Source organism: Triturus cristatus, chromosome 7, assembly GCF_964204655.1.
Source record: "Triturus cristatus chromosome 7, aTriCri1.1, whole genome shotgun sequence".
NCBI lineage: Eukaryota > Metazoa > Chordata > Amphibia > Caudata > Salamandridae > Triturus > Triturus cristatus.
Genome location: NC_140590.1, coordinates 319,996,710 through 320,012,634, shown reverse-complemented (window position 1 = coordinate 320,012,634; position 15,925 = coordinate 319,996,710). Strand labels below are relative to the sequence as shown.

The window sequence follows — 15,925 nt, the reverse complement described above, 5'->3', positions numbered from 1 at the left end:
GCATTGGCAGCAGTGCCCACCATTCTCCCTCTGTGACTGACATCGCGATGGCCCGCCCTCAAGACTCAGCCCCTAGAAGAAAAATAAAACAATAAACCTGTTTTATAATAATTTTACATTTCAAGTTTTGTGACTGCTGGTGGGGGGTGATGCTTCTCGGCCATAACGGAGGAGCCGCTAATGATGTCTGGTTACCGCAATCCCTGAGAGGGTCGAGAGTTTTGTGTTCTAGGATGCCAAATCACTTGCCTCTCTGGAAACGTTGGGAGGGCAAGTGAGGCACATAGCCGATCGGGCTCAAGCTAATAGATACTGAGGAGGTATGGTGACTCAGTCCCTACATGCCGATGTTCTTTGGTCCCAAGCCTATATCTGTTCCCTGCATCATTATTTCGGGCTGGCAATCACAAAGATTATGTTTCCTTTTCTCTAGGCAGTTCTCTAACCATTTCCTAAATGAATTTCACCACTCCACGGCACACACGCAAGAGTTGGGCTGGCCGAAAGGAACATCAGGAGCTTCCTGGTAAGTCAGTAATACTGAAAGGCCAGTGTGACTAAGAAAGAGCCCTGTGTCAGCCGCCAATGAAAACATTCGACCTGAACTCAAAGCAGAATGACATATGCGAAAATGTGAAAAATAGATTTCCTAAGAGGTCAGTCCTTCTGAAAGATCAGTACGGTTTGGACAGATTCAGCCACGTCAAGCAAACTATTCTTTACGATTGACTCCTATCTATCTGGTGCTACAATACTCACCATGTTTTTGCCCTATGAGACCAAGGCTGACTGACGATCAGACCATAGCCACTAGGCTCATATTACTAGTCGGAATTGGATGGACACATTGACTACCATATCTGGCCCAACATTAAGGCCCTCATGCTAGATAAACATTGAAACAGGCTGCAGGCCTGAAATGGTTAGGATGATGAAATGCCAACTTTCTAAAATTTGCATTTTCAGAATTGTGACTTACAACTCAACTTTACCTTTAAAGAGAGCTTTAAATTACAATTCCTCAGACACCAAACATGACATTCCTACCTGCTTCCAAACAAACGTTATCACATATTAAATGTAATAAGGTGACCCAATGTTATCCTATACGACATGTAGGCTTAATAGTAGTGAAAATAAATGGAGGTGTTTTTTCACTACCCGGACATGTAAAACTTAAAAGTGCATGTCCAACTTTTATAATACACTGCAACCTGCCCTATGGATTTTTCAGGGCCTAACCTAGGGGTGACTTATATATCTTAAAAAGGGAATTTTAGACTTGGAAAAATATCTATTTTGCCAACTCGAATTGGCAGTTTAAAACGGCATACAGTCTACAATGGCAAACCTGAGACATGTTTAGACAGGTTACATAAGTGGGTTGCACAATACAATAAGTACTGCAAGCCCACTAGTTGCATTTAATTTACAGGCCCTGGCTAAATGTAGTTCCACTTAACTAGGGTGTAAGCCAATTTTACCATGTTTAAAGGGGAGAGCACTTTAGCACTGGTCAGCAGTGTTTAAGTGCATAAAGTCCTAAATTCCAAAAAACGGGTTCAGAAAGCAGGAGGGGTAAAGGCAAAAACCTTGGGTGTGACCCTGCAGAGAAGCTCAGGTCTGACAGACGTCCCACCTGGCTCTATAGGTCATAAACAAGAAGCCACTTTCCAGCCATTTTGACTCACTATTTGCCACTTTGGCCGCTATAAATGCCAGTATCTTTTCACGCTCACCATTCACATACATTTCTTGTCATAGCCAACCTTACATTACTACTGAATAGTTATTTTATGTAATTTGTACTTACAGACAGCAGCATACACATGTCAGAGAATGATTGTAATCTATCACTGAGCATTACTAGCTTTAAGATCAAGAACAAGTACCTACCAGATTGCGTCTCCCCACCCACCCATCTCCTGAAAGAAACTTAGAGTTATCATAACACTGAATACCTGACCAAAAATTAATCCCTTTGTACCAAGTGCACGCTGCCCACCTTAAACCCACACACCACACAATCGTACCCAACCAGTCACCGGTGGACACCACACTTTTGCCATACCTGGCCATTGGTGAAGTCATAGTCAAGCGAGTACTGCAGTTTTCCCAGCTTCTCTTGCTCCTTTTCTTCCTTTCCATCACCCAGCAAACTTGGATCCAAGTCTTCGACATCCGGCTGAACCTGGGGACACGAAGTATAGAAAAAGGTTTTGTTAGAGTATAGTCTGAGCAATGCATAGTACAGGGAGGTGGGGGGGATGTCTACTCATGAGGCCGATGGGGTATGAGCGTGAGGAGGGAAAGAGTGACGGAAGTAAGGTGAGGGGCTTGTTGAGTGCACACTCAGGTCATTGATTATGGTGTAAGAGTTAGAACAAGAAACAGACATACATACTACAAAAGTCTTAGGGATAAGCCCTAAGAATCCTTGGTCCAATTTCTCAGTTTCAAAGTCTGTTGTCTCTAGACCACCATTATTTCATTTCAATTTAAACGGTGCATTATTGTATTTCTTACTTACATATTTTATTGCTTTAGTGACCAAGGAGGATGTAAGTTATATTAAATATTTGTATCACATTGACATTTTTTAAACTGCTTATTTAAAGTGTATGTTAACAGTTCTAGGCAGCTGATTTTATCTTATCTTTTAGAGAACCCAGGGACAGGGAGGGAAAAAGATGACAAGGAAAGAAGAGGCACGAGTAAAGGTGAGGAGAACGAGTATTAAAGAGCCTAAGGGTACGAGGGCAGAATGAGAAAATTACTTAACAGAAATGGCAGAGAGCAAATGAAATGGAAACAATGAGGGTGTGAGGTACAGTGCAAAGGAGATAGGAGTAAAATAGGAGAGAGGAAACAAAACAAAATAAGGGGAAGTGGGAGAGAGTAAAGTACTTTAAAGTTAAATAGAAGAAAGCGAGTGAGAGAGGGATACATATACATATATATATATATATATATATTTATATATATAATATCACCAGTTATCTCAAGTAACTATAACTCATGCCCTAAGATACCTTTAATTTGTGCCCTCTGGGCATGAGCAATATCTTGATCTGTTTCCCTACCAGCATCAGTGGGGGCAGATAAACAGATTTCAAGACTGCTCCCAGCTGGCAGGAGCATTTTTAAAGCTCCCGACCGCAGGTGTTTGCTCCTGTTTGCCAGAAGTTTTAAAAATGCTCCTGCCAGGCAGGAGCAAACACAAGTTCCACTGCCCACACTAGTGTAGGCAGAGAAGCTGCTGTGTCAGGGATTGGGCTCCCCGGGCCACAATATGTGAGCGCTGCCCCCCTCACTTTTAAGAGGTCCAGTGGCCCCAGGTGATGGTGTCCCCGGGGCTAGTGGTGGCTCAGGGATGGGGGCTGCGCTGCCCCACCTCCCCTAAAAAATACAGTGGGACATGGGTAATGGGGTTCCCGGGGTTGAAAGCAGCCTGAGAGGGGCGCTGTGTGGCCCCTTCTCTGAAAAATGACTTTGGGCCTTGGGGAATGGGGTCCCTGGGGGCCGAAAACAGTATGGGAAGGGGTGCCACAGGCCCCCTCCCCTTATAAAATACTTTGTGCCCTGGGTGAAGGGGTCCCAAGGCCGAAAACGGCTGGGGAGGGAGGCTTTGCACCCCCTTCCTCAAAAAAGAATAATTCCGTTGTCCCCCAGGGCCATGGTGGGTGCATAGTGGAGAAAATTTCCCGGGAGTTCTAGGTGGTACGGCCTTCAGGAAGCACTTTTTGCCTACTCGCACTCACAAAAAACACAACTATGTCCTTGTGTATCAGTGAGCAGATGGCCATCTTCAGTGGTCCGACTTTTGGCATGTATGTGCATGACACGTATTATTCACCCACATTCTGTGAATGCAGAACATTGTGCGGTGCTTTGAACTTGAACTTTTAGGACGTTTCTCGTTGTCCGTCTTGAATTGCTTATCCTAGTCTTCCCAAGCTAAAGAATCTGCTCTGCCCCAAAGTTTTGCCCACCTAAGTACACCATGAAGTTAAGGCGGAAGCTCGAAACAAATCCCTTCCTTTCCCTTCCCTTCCCCTCACTGAATATAAATACATCTGAAACTCTAGGTCACTTCCTGCTTTCTTCTGTCTCGATGAGACAGGATCCCTTCCCAGGAAGATGCGCTCATTTTTAGCAGTTAAGAGTCATGCTAATGGGTCAGGAGTGTGCAGTGCTCTGCTACAGCAACGCCGATCAATCGATATCTGAGCTTGAGGCGGCTGCGCGATGCCAGTGCTTCATGCTGTTCCCGCGCTTGAGGGAGTGCCAGCGATTCATCCCGGTTACCTTGCAAAGGGGGCTCAATGTTCATCTCAGAGCCGTGCACCTGCTGCTTGGGTACTTTCCCCGCGGAAGTCCAGCTAGGTTTCCAAGTGGCCACATGTAAACAAGTGGCAGGAGCATTCTTGTCAAATGTAATTAGGCAGAGCTCAAGGATGGAGCACAAGAAATGCCGTGCAAAAGCAGAGGCAAGTCGAGGATGAAGCAAGAGCCACTGTTGCACGGGTGTTTGTGAATGGGACCCTGGGTTATGGGAATACCGATGGTATGGACGGGTAGTGATGCCCAGAAGGTAATAAAGAGGTCTGCCCAGTTTCAGCAAGACAGTGAACTGCCTACACATGTGACTGGTGTCTCTTCTGTTTGCTGCCCTGCTTACTGCGCATAATCTCACAGCCGCACCGTAACAGTGGCCACGAGTATGGTGTTTGCCACATCGAATGCCCACTGTATCCCGAGTGCTGGTGCCTCCTGGCTTGGTCGCCTGCCGCGCCCGAGGCTGTAGGCACTCTGTACCGCACTTCTCTGTGAGGCAGCAAGCCAGACCGCAAAGGGTGTAAATGTAAATGTCAAAGTACTTATAGAGCGCACTGTCACCAGACGGCCACCTTGCGGTGTCGCCTTTTGCGGTTTCCTGGCGCTGATACTCATACCGCTGTGGAACCCCTCCTGGCTTTCCCTGTGAAGTGTCCACTCCTGGGCACCCCCAGGGTGAAGCCAGGCATCCTTAGCGCTGTTGGGGCCGGTGTGGAGGCTAAGCAAGCTATTGCCCAGAGTTGCAGCGTGGGGCCCGTGATTAGAATAGGCACCGAGGCGAGAATAGACAGGTCCGAGGAAATTGAGTCCGAGCCCCGCCGAGGCGGGAATCGAACCCTGGTCCCTGGCCAGAACTCTGCTTCAGGGTCTGCCGCTCTAACCATTGAACCACACTCCTCCACCAACTTTTTACCATGAGGTAGTGTGGTTCCCTCAAACGCCCACCAGAAGGCGCACCTGTTGCTAAAGTTCCTCGCACTTTATCAACCAAACTGAGCATGTTTTCTCTGCATGTGTGATATTTTTTCAGGCCTGGCCACTTGTCTTTTTATCTGTCTGCATCCATCTGCGCCTGGACCGTGAGCAGTGCCAGGAACCCTGCTCCAATTGCCGCCCAGCGATACTCCGCAGCACTCAATAGGTCGCTAAACCCCGGATGCTGTTCCCTCAACTGCTCCTGTGCCGTGCCTCTCACCATAATAGGAGCTTTCACCTGCACCCACTGATAGTTCTCCAGCAGCTATACACCCACACCCCGCACGCAAATACTAAGAACGCCCTCAACACTCCCTCCCACCACACATGCATCAACAATGCCTGCAACCCCACACCACAGCAAAACTGCATGTCAGCACCCACTCCTATGCATGCTTTTCAACGCACAATCACTCACAGGGCCGGACTGGGAACCAAAACTGGCCCTGGCAAAGTGTTCGGCCGCCCCTCCCCCCCCGGGCTTGGGAGTGCCGCCGAGCTCTTTGCCAGGGCCGGTTTTCGGCCGATTTTGTTACAGGGCCGATTTTGCAGCTATGCTGCAAAAACGGCCCTGTAACAAAAACGGCCCCCAGGGGCCCAAAACCGGCCCCCACCCGTCCGACGCACCGGGGGATGGCCCGGTGCCCGCTACGGCCAGTCCGGCCCTGATCACTCAGCAAACACACAATCGATATATGGGACACTGAATAGAAACGCACTCAACATCCTCTTTATCACAGAGACCTGATCAACCCCTCATCGACTCCGGAGATCGCCACGGCAATCCCAGCGGGCTATAAGATCACTTAACAGGACCACCTTCACAAGTCAGGTAGAGGACTCGCTATCATCTACAAGTAATTCATTAAAATGCACAAGATCCACAGAGAATGGCACCCCATTCACGAAACACCTGCACTTCAAGCTGCAAATCTCAGATAACTTCAACCTGAACGTAACCCTCGCCTACAGACCACCCGGACCATGAGCCACCTTTACCAAGCTCATCACCAACTTTGTCGTGCCGCTCACCATCTACTCCAGAGCTCGGTGACCACAACTTTCACCTGGAACACCGATATGATCCTGCTCCACAGCACTTGGACTTACCCAGCTCATCCCAGAATCAACATGAACCACAGGATAGACACTGCGCCCCATCATAACCTCAAACAAAAGCATCAAATACAACTCTACCACACCACTCACATGGACCGCCCACTCCATCATCCACTTCCAAGTCAACACACCTCAAGTCAACTCCCCTACCAGCCTCAGCATTCCAAGCCACAGCTGGGGCAAAATAAAAGAAGCAGACTGGCTCTGCGCCCTTAGCATGCATCACGGACAACCTTGACAAGGACATCAACAACTTCAACTACTGGATCAAGCACTGTACGGACTCCCTCGCATCCATCAATCCCAACAAGCATAGTAGATCGTACGAAGCAGGCTAACTGGTACACAGAAAACCTCTAAGACACCAAAGGACACTGTAAACAGCTAGAAAGCAATTGGAGAGCCAGCCATGACACCGCTGACAGAACTGCCTACAAGGCTGCACTCAGACGCTATAATCAGCAAATAAGTGACACCAAGAAACAAGCATTTGCAATGCAATAGGTCTCACATTTACGCGAGTTAAATGTTTTAAAAAACGAAAACAAAAATAAAAGGCATTGTCATTTGCAATGGCAATAGCTCAAACTCAGATAAATGCGGGACCTTCGGCATTGCAAATTCTTGTTTAGGTAAAAGTGCCTGCCTTTCACCACAACAGAACCGAGCCGCGCGTGACATGCCTGGCTCTAGCCACGCCTGTGCCCCTCATCTGAATTTTGTGGCTGGAGGGGTTGGGCCGTGGAAGCCGCCGAGGCAGAGCCTGTCCAGTGTTGCGATTCGGGACACCGAGCGATCTTAATTCATGCACGTCCAGTCCCTGGCCTCTCTCCAGACCACAGAGTGATGGTCAGTTATGTGCTGGTTGTAATTAGGATTTTATAGGAGTATGTGTTTCTGAGGCAGAGAGCGAGTAAGACAGAAAAACATAAAAGAGGCCATTTTGAAGTGAAGGAGTCAAAATGAAGTACACGCAGAAGAAAACAGCAAATTACTTAAATAATCGAGCGCGGCCGCTAAAGGGAATGGACCGCGCTGCAAATTAATTAAATAAACAAGCTCGGCCGCAAAAGTGAAAGCGACCCGCGTTGCAAATTAACTAAATAAACAAGCGCGGCCGCTAAAGTGAAAGCGGACTGTGCTGCAAATTAATTAAATAAACAAGCGCGGCCGCAAAGTGAAAGCGAACCACGCTGCAAAAATAAACAAAGTAATGCTCTTAGCCAAGATAAAGCAGACCGTGTAGCATGACCAGTAAAAGGTCCAGTCCTTATGGGCGGTAACAGATGGAGACAAGGCGGTACCAAGGAGGGACTAAAAGCCTATTTAGCAATCAGAAGCCAACATTTAAGAAGGACAATGACACAAAGCCAATGACAAATATGGGCAGAGAGTGGGCGAGGCTTCCATAGCATACTCTACTACAGCATGCCTCGCAGAGCGAGCAGCATATGCGCGCTGCTTCTGGGCTCGACCTAAAAAGCATTTGTGGACCGCATTGAAGGAAGCTCAAACAGCTGTAAGGAGATCGTCTAGATTATTAGGATTGCACCTTACCCACAGCCACTGTCACCAATATCGCTGACTGCCTCCCAACAACTCTGCGACAGCCTTTTCAACTTCTTCAACAACAAAATCGCAAACATCTATAGCAACTTTTCACACCACCCTCATCAGAAACGACATAGCGGCAAGCATGCGGACCAGCCACCCAGAGCCCCAACGGACCCACGCTCCAACCACACTTACAACCTGGGAACATCACCAATCATCACCACCCTGACCCACATCATCAACACCTCATCACATCCGGCACTTTACTGATATGAATGGAAACTTGCAGAATTCAACACCATCCTCAAGACGTCTACATCCGACCCGAATCAGCTGAGCAACTTCTGACCCATCTCAAACTTCACCATCTTCTAGACAAAACTCAATCAGGATTCAGATAGAATCGCAGCACCTAAACAGTACTCATTGTGGCCACCAATGATATTTGAATCATCCTGGACTGAGGAGAAACAGCGGCCCTCATCCTGCTCGACCTCTCTGTGGTCTTTAACGCTGTCTCCCATAACCCCCTTATCAGAAGCCTCCACGAGATTGGCATCCAAGGGTCCACTCTGAAATGGATCTCTTCCTTTCTCACGGGAAGAACCAAAAGGGTCAGGCTGCCACCCCTCACATCAATTGAACAAGAAATTGATATGTGGAGTCCCACAGGGATCGTCCCTCAGCCCCATCCTTTTCAACATATACATGACACCACTCGCCAACTTCGTATGATCACAAGACATCACCATCATCTCCTACACTGATGGCACACAACTCATCCTCTCCCTGATGGGCAAAACAACCACCGCCAGAAGCATCTTCACCAATTGCATGACCATGGTAGCAGATGATGTGAACCAACTGCCTGCAGCTTAACTTCGACAAGATGGACGCACTGGTCTTTGGCAACAAGACTTCCCAATCGGACTCCATCTGGTGGCCTTCAGAGCTAGGACCAACACCCACATACACAGACCACACAAGAAATCTAGGGATCATCCTAGACAACAAGCTCAGAATGACAGCTCAAGTCAACGCAGTGTACACCTCCTGCTTTGACATCCTACGCAAGCTGCGTGGAAATCTTCAAATGGTTGTGTGACGATCTTTCTAGTCTTCTAAGCAACCATTTAAAGATCATTTCCAGCATGCTGTACTACAGCAACACTGTTTATGCCAGAATCTCCAAGCATCTCCTGCACAGACTCCAGACCATCAAAAACACTGCTACAAGACTCATAATCGACCTTCCACACCACACCCACATCACACCGCACCTCAGGAAACTTCACTGCCTCCCCACTCACAAGCGCAGAAATTCAAACTTCTCATGCACACATACAAAGCCCTATACAACACAGGACCAGAATACTAGAACTGCTACATACACTTTCACCAACCCACCAGACCTACTCTCTGTCTAACTCTCACTCGCACACATTCCCAGCATCTATAAAAGCAAAACTGGAGGTTGCTCAATCTTACAATGCACCCTAGACATGGAACTACCTCCCTGAATAAATCAGTCTCCTCACATATTGAGTGGTGATTAGTGAGCTATACAAATCAAAATAGCATAATATACATGGAGCTATCTCTGCCTGCTGGCTCTATAAATATTCAAAGCCATATAGACCAACACATAGGTTGCAAAGCACTCTGCCTGAGGCAGGCAGACTCTTGAGAGGTGATTGTCTCATGAGCCACTGTTGTGACCTTCCTGACTCACAGACCCTGATTATCTAGTGTTCTCTTAGTATCCAGAGTAAGACAAGCATACACCCATCGTTCTCCTGCACTTCAGAGGTCATGGTGGGCATTCTGGCATTTGAACTATTTGTCTTCTCTGGCCCCTATTCAGACAAAGTCCCAAATTGACCTGTGCTTCACTGCCACGGTGTGGTCACCAAACACCAAAGAGCGCCAATCCTTCACCTTGCAGGGGCAAATGAATTGTCTCACTCTCTCATGAAAGCCAGACAATCACACAGGTATGCTACGATGGTCACAACCCTTACAGCCTATTTGAACCAAAGGAAAATCCTAACTATAAGAGGTTCATGTTATGTTATGTTATGTTATATAGTTTATAAAGCGCGTGAATCACCCCCGAAGGGGTCTCTCAGCGCTGGCCAAACTGTGCGGGTGTGATGCGGTAGTATCATTCCGAGAAAAGAGTGGTCTTAAGAGTCTTTCTGAACCCAAGATAGTCAGAACACTGTCTGAGCGGGAGGGGCAGTTGATTCCATACCAAAGGAGCTTGGTAGGAAAAAGATCTACCTCCCAGACGTGTTCTCTTAATCCTCGGAATGAGTAACAGCGATTTGGAGCCAGACCTCAGGTCATGGTTGGGGATATACAGGTGGAGCCTTTCAGTCAGATAGGAAGAGCCAGGGCCCCACAATGCTTTGTGGGTCAGGCAACATAGTTTAAACTTGACTCGTTTCCTCACTGGTAACCAATGCAGTTGCCGAAGCAACGGGATAGAGGCAGCTCTGCTTGGGGCTTTGGTGACCAGTCGTGCTGCGGTGTTTTGCACCACTAGCAGACGGTTAAAAGCAGATTCGTTAGCAGCGACCATTAGTGCATTACAATAATCCAGCTTATTTAATACCAGGGCCTGGACCAGTGTCTTGCGGATGGAATCTGGAAGATATGGAAGAGCTTTCTTCAAAAGGCGCAGAGTAAAGAAACATGCGCTGACGGTGTAAGAAACATGATCCTTCATGGACAAGGCCTGATCGAAGCGAACGCCAAGATTTTTTACTGTGAGCTTAGGCGATGGGACGGGCCCCAACTCAGTAGGCCACCAAGTTGGTGACCACATGATGGTGGCGTCTCCATAGAGGATGATTTCTGTTTTACTGGCGTTCAGCTGCAGGAAATTACTACTCATCCACTCCGAGATGGTCAGCATACCTTAAGAAAAACAGGTTTGAGCAGTCCATGAGGATTTATCAAATGGAAAAATAAGTTGAGTGTCATCCGCATAGGATATGGGGATGAACCCAAGAGATCTTAAGAGAGAGGCAAGGGGGGCCACGTAGATGTTGAACAACGTAGGGCTCAAACAAGAGCCCTGTGGCACACCCTTGGTCAGACACTCGGTGGTAGAGCGAAAAGGGCCAAGGTTCAAGGTTTGTGTGCGGTCAGTAAGGAAGCTGGTTACCCAGCTGAGCGCCTTACCCCCTAGTCCTGCCCCTCTTAATCTTTCGAGCAAGGTCAGATGGTCGACCGTATCAAACGCGGCAGAGAGATCTAAAAGGACCAAGATGGCAGATTGTCCCTGATCTAACGTCCGTCTAATACAGTCGGTGACAGCAACCAAGGCGGTCTCAGTGCTATAATTTGCACGAAACCCTGATTGTGACGGATCCAGGTAGCCAGTTGTTTCGATATGGTTCGAGATGTGTTTATTCACATATTTCTCGAGGGCCTTGCTCAGATAAGGGAGGAGGGAGATAGGGCGAAGGTTGGCGAGATCGTCCATGGGAAGCTTGTTGTTTTTACGTAGTGGTATGACCTGTGCAGCTTTCCAAGAAAGGGGAACTAGCCCCTTGCTTAAAGAGGAGTTAAACAGCATGGTGACAGGGTCAGCTAGTGCGTGCGCAAGAGACGCTCCTAATCTTGCAGGCATAACATCTACGGGAGAACCAGATGTGACATTACGTAATAGTGTAGTGGTCTCATCCCGTAGGAGGGGGGGAAAGGACAGCAGAGGTGAGAGGTTGACGGTATAGGGTTTTACAATGTCATCAGACATTGAAGTGTGACAAGTATTAGCAAATTTATCATAGATGGTATCAATTTTTTGAATGAGAAAAGAACTGATTTTATTACAAAGGGATTGGGAATGCAAGTTGTCCAGATCACAGGCTTTGGGACAAGTGAAGTCTTGCAAAATTTGGTGAAGGATTTTCGGCGCATTACCTGCTAGCCTTAGTTGCGCAGCTATATATGTTCTGCGTGCTTGTTTGATTTCTTTATGATATAGCGATAGCGCAGCTCTAAAATTTGCTTTGTCATTGTCTAGGTGGGTGCGTCGCCACTTTCTTTCAAGATTTTTGCATTTGCTTTTCGTTGTACGCAATTCTGGGGTAAACCACACCGCCAAATTATTCCTGGGGGCTTTGGAGCAAATTTTTACAGGGGCAATTGAGTTGATAGCCAATAAAACAGTGGTGTTAAAAAGGGAGAGGTTATCTTCTGTATTATTGGTCGGGGGAAACCTGGGAGGTGTAAAGGCTGATGCAAAGGACTCCGGGTTGATTTTTGACCATTGTCTGTAGGGAAATTGAATGTGTGCTGCCATAATAGAAGACGTAAGGGGGAGCTGCACTTGGAAATTGATAAGGGCATGATCAGTCCAGCACAATGGGCGAGGGGTTTTACAAGTAAGCCGGTCGGAATTAGAAAAAATAATTTCTATAGTATGGCCAGCCGTATGTGTGGGACCCTCGTTTTTCTTAATAAGGTGCAGGGTAGACAGGTCAGAAATAAAGGCTGATATTTCGGGCAGCAAAAGATTATCGCTGTGTATATTAAAATCACCTAATAATAGGAAATTCTCCGACGCAATCACATGGGGGGCATTAAATCCATTAATTGAGCGGAGAAGTCCTTTATAGGGCCAGGGGGGCGATAGACCAGTGCCCCCCTCCAAAAGTCATGGGTGGCCATTTCCATCTTAAAGATCAAGATTTCGATTTGGGCATTAGTGCGTTGATCTAAGATAGAGAGTTTTACGCGATCATTATGAAGAATTGCAAACCCCCCCCTGGTTCTCAGCGGCCTATCTAGGCACTGAATCCTGTAACCATCAGGAATAGCAATCTTAATGTCTGGACCACTGGTGGGTTTCAGCCAGGTTTCAGTCAGAAAACCCACATCAGGCATGTCAGTCGTGAGTAAATCCCATATCTCAGATGAGTGTTTAGGGAGCGATCTCACATTACTTAGAAAGCCCTTCCAGTGGTTGAGCTGTGAGTTGTTAGGGGGCGGTGTATAACTATTACTGATCCTACTTGTGTCTGGGGACACAGGGGGCCTGGTATGGTACTGCCCAGGGATATGTCCTGGGGGAATATTTCCAGGGGTTTCAGCTTCCCAATTACTCTGGAATCTGCAGTATATGCAGGAGAAAGGTCCTTCAAGAGGATGAGGTACCGTGTTGTGGCAGGGCAGGCTAGTTAAAGGTGACCTAGCACAAATGGATCTGAGAGCAGCGCCACTAAATACTAATATGCACTTACTAGGGTTGTCTGTATCAGAGGCCCTGGCGCCTGGCGACGTCCCGGCGCGGACGGGCTTCATCTTTGGCCAAGCCCATCAGGAGCAAGTGGAATCGCAGGACACTTTCCACACAAAGCTGAAATAACTTGCTGTGACCTGCACTTTTACAAATTAATTGGATGAGATCTGCAAGCAAATCATGAGGGTAACATATACTCCAAGGCACTGAGATGTCCCTCAACTCCATCCTCACTGTGGGTTTCTCTAATGAAATGCCAAAAGCAAGGGCTTCCCATAGGAAGGCAGATCAACTGATTAAAGCAGAACCTGTCTACTTGGTTGCAGCCACGAAGTCCAACCATAAAGCAAGTCACGCCCACCACCTCAAGAGTCGTGTGGATCCTGGGGCGGCCCATACACCACCCAGCTGAATGCTCAGCTCGAGAAAAACCTGTACGGCAAGCAAGAAAGTAAACCACGTTACGAAAGTGTGCCACTCAAGCGGACACGCAGAGGCTGTTCAGAAAAAAAAGCAGTCAATGCCATCGCAGATCCGGAAGCTGGGGCTGACGAGTAGGAGCTTACGGACATAGACGATGACAACATGGTAACTGTAGTTCACACCTTGCTTGCAGTAGGGCTGGCCTGGCCCAAGATAAGGCCTCCACCAATGTGCCAAATTCAGGTAGGGTGGACAAAGCTCACAGCCGTCATTGATACTGGAGCTTCAATTAAAGTGATGGCGCAAGAAACCTACGATAGCCTAAAGCTCACATCACCACTCAACCCAGCGAAAGCAAACGTATACACTTATGGCGAGACTCCCCCCTGTCTAAAGGACAATTCACCACTACTATCACTCATGATCAGCTATCTCCACAGTTGTGTAGACTTAACTTCAGCATTTTGAACGTGGTTGAGGTATTCCAGAATACTCTACAGGAAGTGCTGGCTGGCCACCCAGGAGTCATAAACGTAAGTGATGACATAGTGGTGTACGCTACGTTCATAGAAGAACACAGTCATCTCCTGAGGAGCATGCTGCAGAGACTTTGAGGCAATGGCTAATGTTCCACAAGGAAAAATATGAACTTCTAAGGAACAATATCAGCATTTTTGGATACTCTTTCTCTGTAGATGGTATGGCCACAAATCCTGATATGGGGCAGGATGTCAAGACCACCCCCCACCGCTTCCTGTGTCTCAGAAGTGTCCATTTTCCAGGGGATGGTGAATTACTGTTTGCCCATCATCAGAGACCTGACAACACTCACCCAACCACTGCAGAAGCTTACAAAAACCAACCCCACATGGAAATGGGAAGTGCATCATGAAGAAGCCTTCCAAAAGACCAAGGATGCCCTGTCGACTGACACAACCCTGGCTTATTTTGATCCAAAGAAGGACGCCAAGCTCCCCATTGATGCAAACCCCACCGGATTGGTGCACTCAGTCCAGAAGTAGGAATGTAAAGAGTGGGCCCCAATAGCCTATGTGTGTCAACGAGAGATGTGTAGTTCCTGCAGGACAGGAAGTCTGCAGGGAATAAAGTATTCCCATTCAGACTTCAACCTAATGAAAGAAAGTGCACAAGGGAAGGGGATCCCTTCAGGGTGGAACTAAAACCCTCACACACCCAGCAAGCTAGGTGTCATGCTTCATCATCTGGGTTCTGCTCCTCGTCGGGTCGGCGGTGCAATACCCGACGGGCACCCATACAGGGGCTCTTTGTCGGAGATCTTTTGTTCCCTGCCGTATGGTGCGTGCGTGTGAGGGCCCGGGAGTGTAGATGTAGGTGATTAAAAAAGGTTGGTAGATCTGAAATTGAATTTTATTGGCTCAGTCGACCACCTAGTTAAAAAAAGGGGGGATGAGTGGCGTAAAAGCTATATGTACTCACAACGGATGAGTGGCTAGCTACGCTCAGCTCTTATGGTCAACATGTTTCGCGCACATTGAGTCAGGAGGATCTCGCGGCGCTTCGTCAGGACCTTAAGTGAAGTGAAGTGTGCTCGAATAAAACTATCTACAGTTGGGTGAGAAAAGCAAGGGTGAGAACAAAAGTGTTGGTCAACCCTTAGTAGGCGCCCCTACCTTACGTATTTGATTTAAGAGGGGGTCACCAATTTATGTTAAAAAGAGCTCCTCATCAGGTGCATGGCGCGTCCACAGGGGGAGAAACACATTCGTTCCCTTACGTATTTGATTTAAGAGGGGGTCACCAATTTATGTTAAAAAGAGCTCCTCATCAGGTGCATGGCGCGTCCACAGGGGGAGAAACACATTCGTTCCTGCACAGATATCCCCTGGAGGTTATTTAACCTGCCCGCGTCGCCGAACCCCAATAGCCTATGCCAGTAGAGCACCGACCCTCAAAGAATAACTCTTTTCACAGAGCGAGAGGGAGACCATTGCAATCCACTGGAGTGGCTGTCACATTCATCTTTATGTTAACAATCTGCCGTTCGTGGTACACACCGACCACAAGCCTTTGTTTCAAGGGGTCAACGTCCAAACTGCCCACCCACAATGAAAAGTGAGTGTACTCCTTGACAGTAGAATACAAACCGGGTTCCCACATCCCTGCACACTATCTATCTCAACATACAAGCGCGGCAACTCTGAAAGTATCAGGGCCTAAAGCTGGGGAAAGTTGTAACAAACTTGTATGAAGAGCCAGAAGAGGCAGACTGGAGATAGCTGG

At 47.7% G+C, this 15,925-nt stretch overlaps 1 protein-coding gene across 1 annotated transcript in view; it reads right to left on the bottom strand.

The window, feature by feature from the left end:
• SYT5 (synaptotagmin 5) overlaps positions 1–15,925 on the bottom strand; it is a 493,558-nt gene that overhangs the window by 125,991 nt on the left and 351,642 nt on the right. The window contains exon 4 of the mRNA XM_085616399.1: positions 2,072–2,191. Coding sequence (XP_085472525.1) covers positions 2,072–2,191 — 120 coding nt within the window. The remainder of the gene's footprint in view (positions 1–2,071; positions 2,192–15,925) is intronic.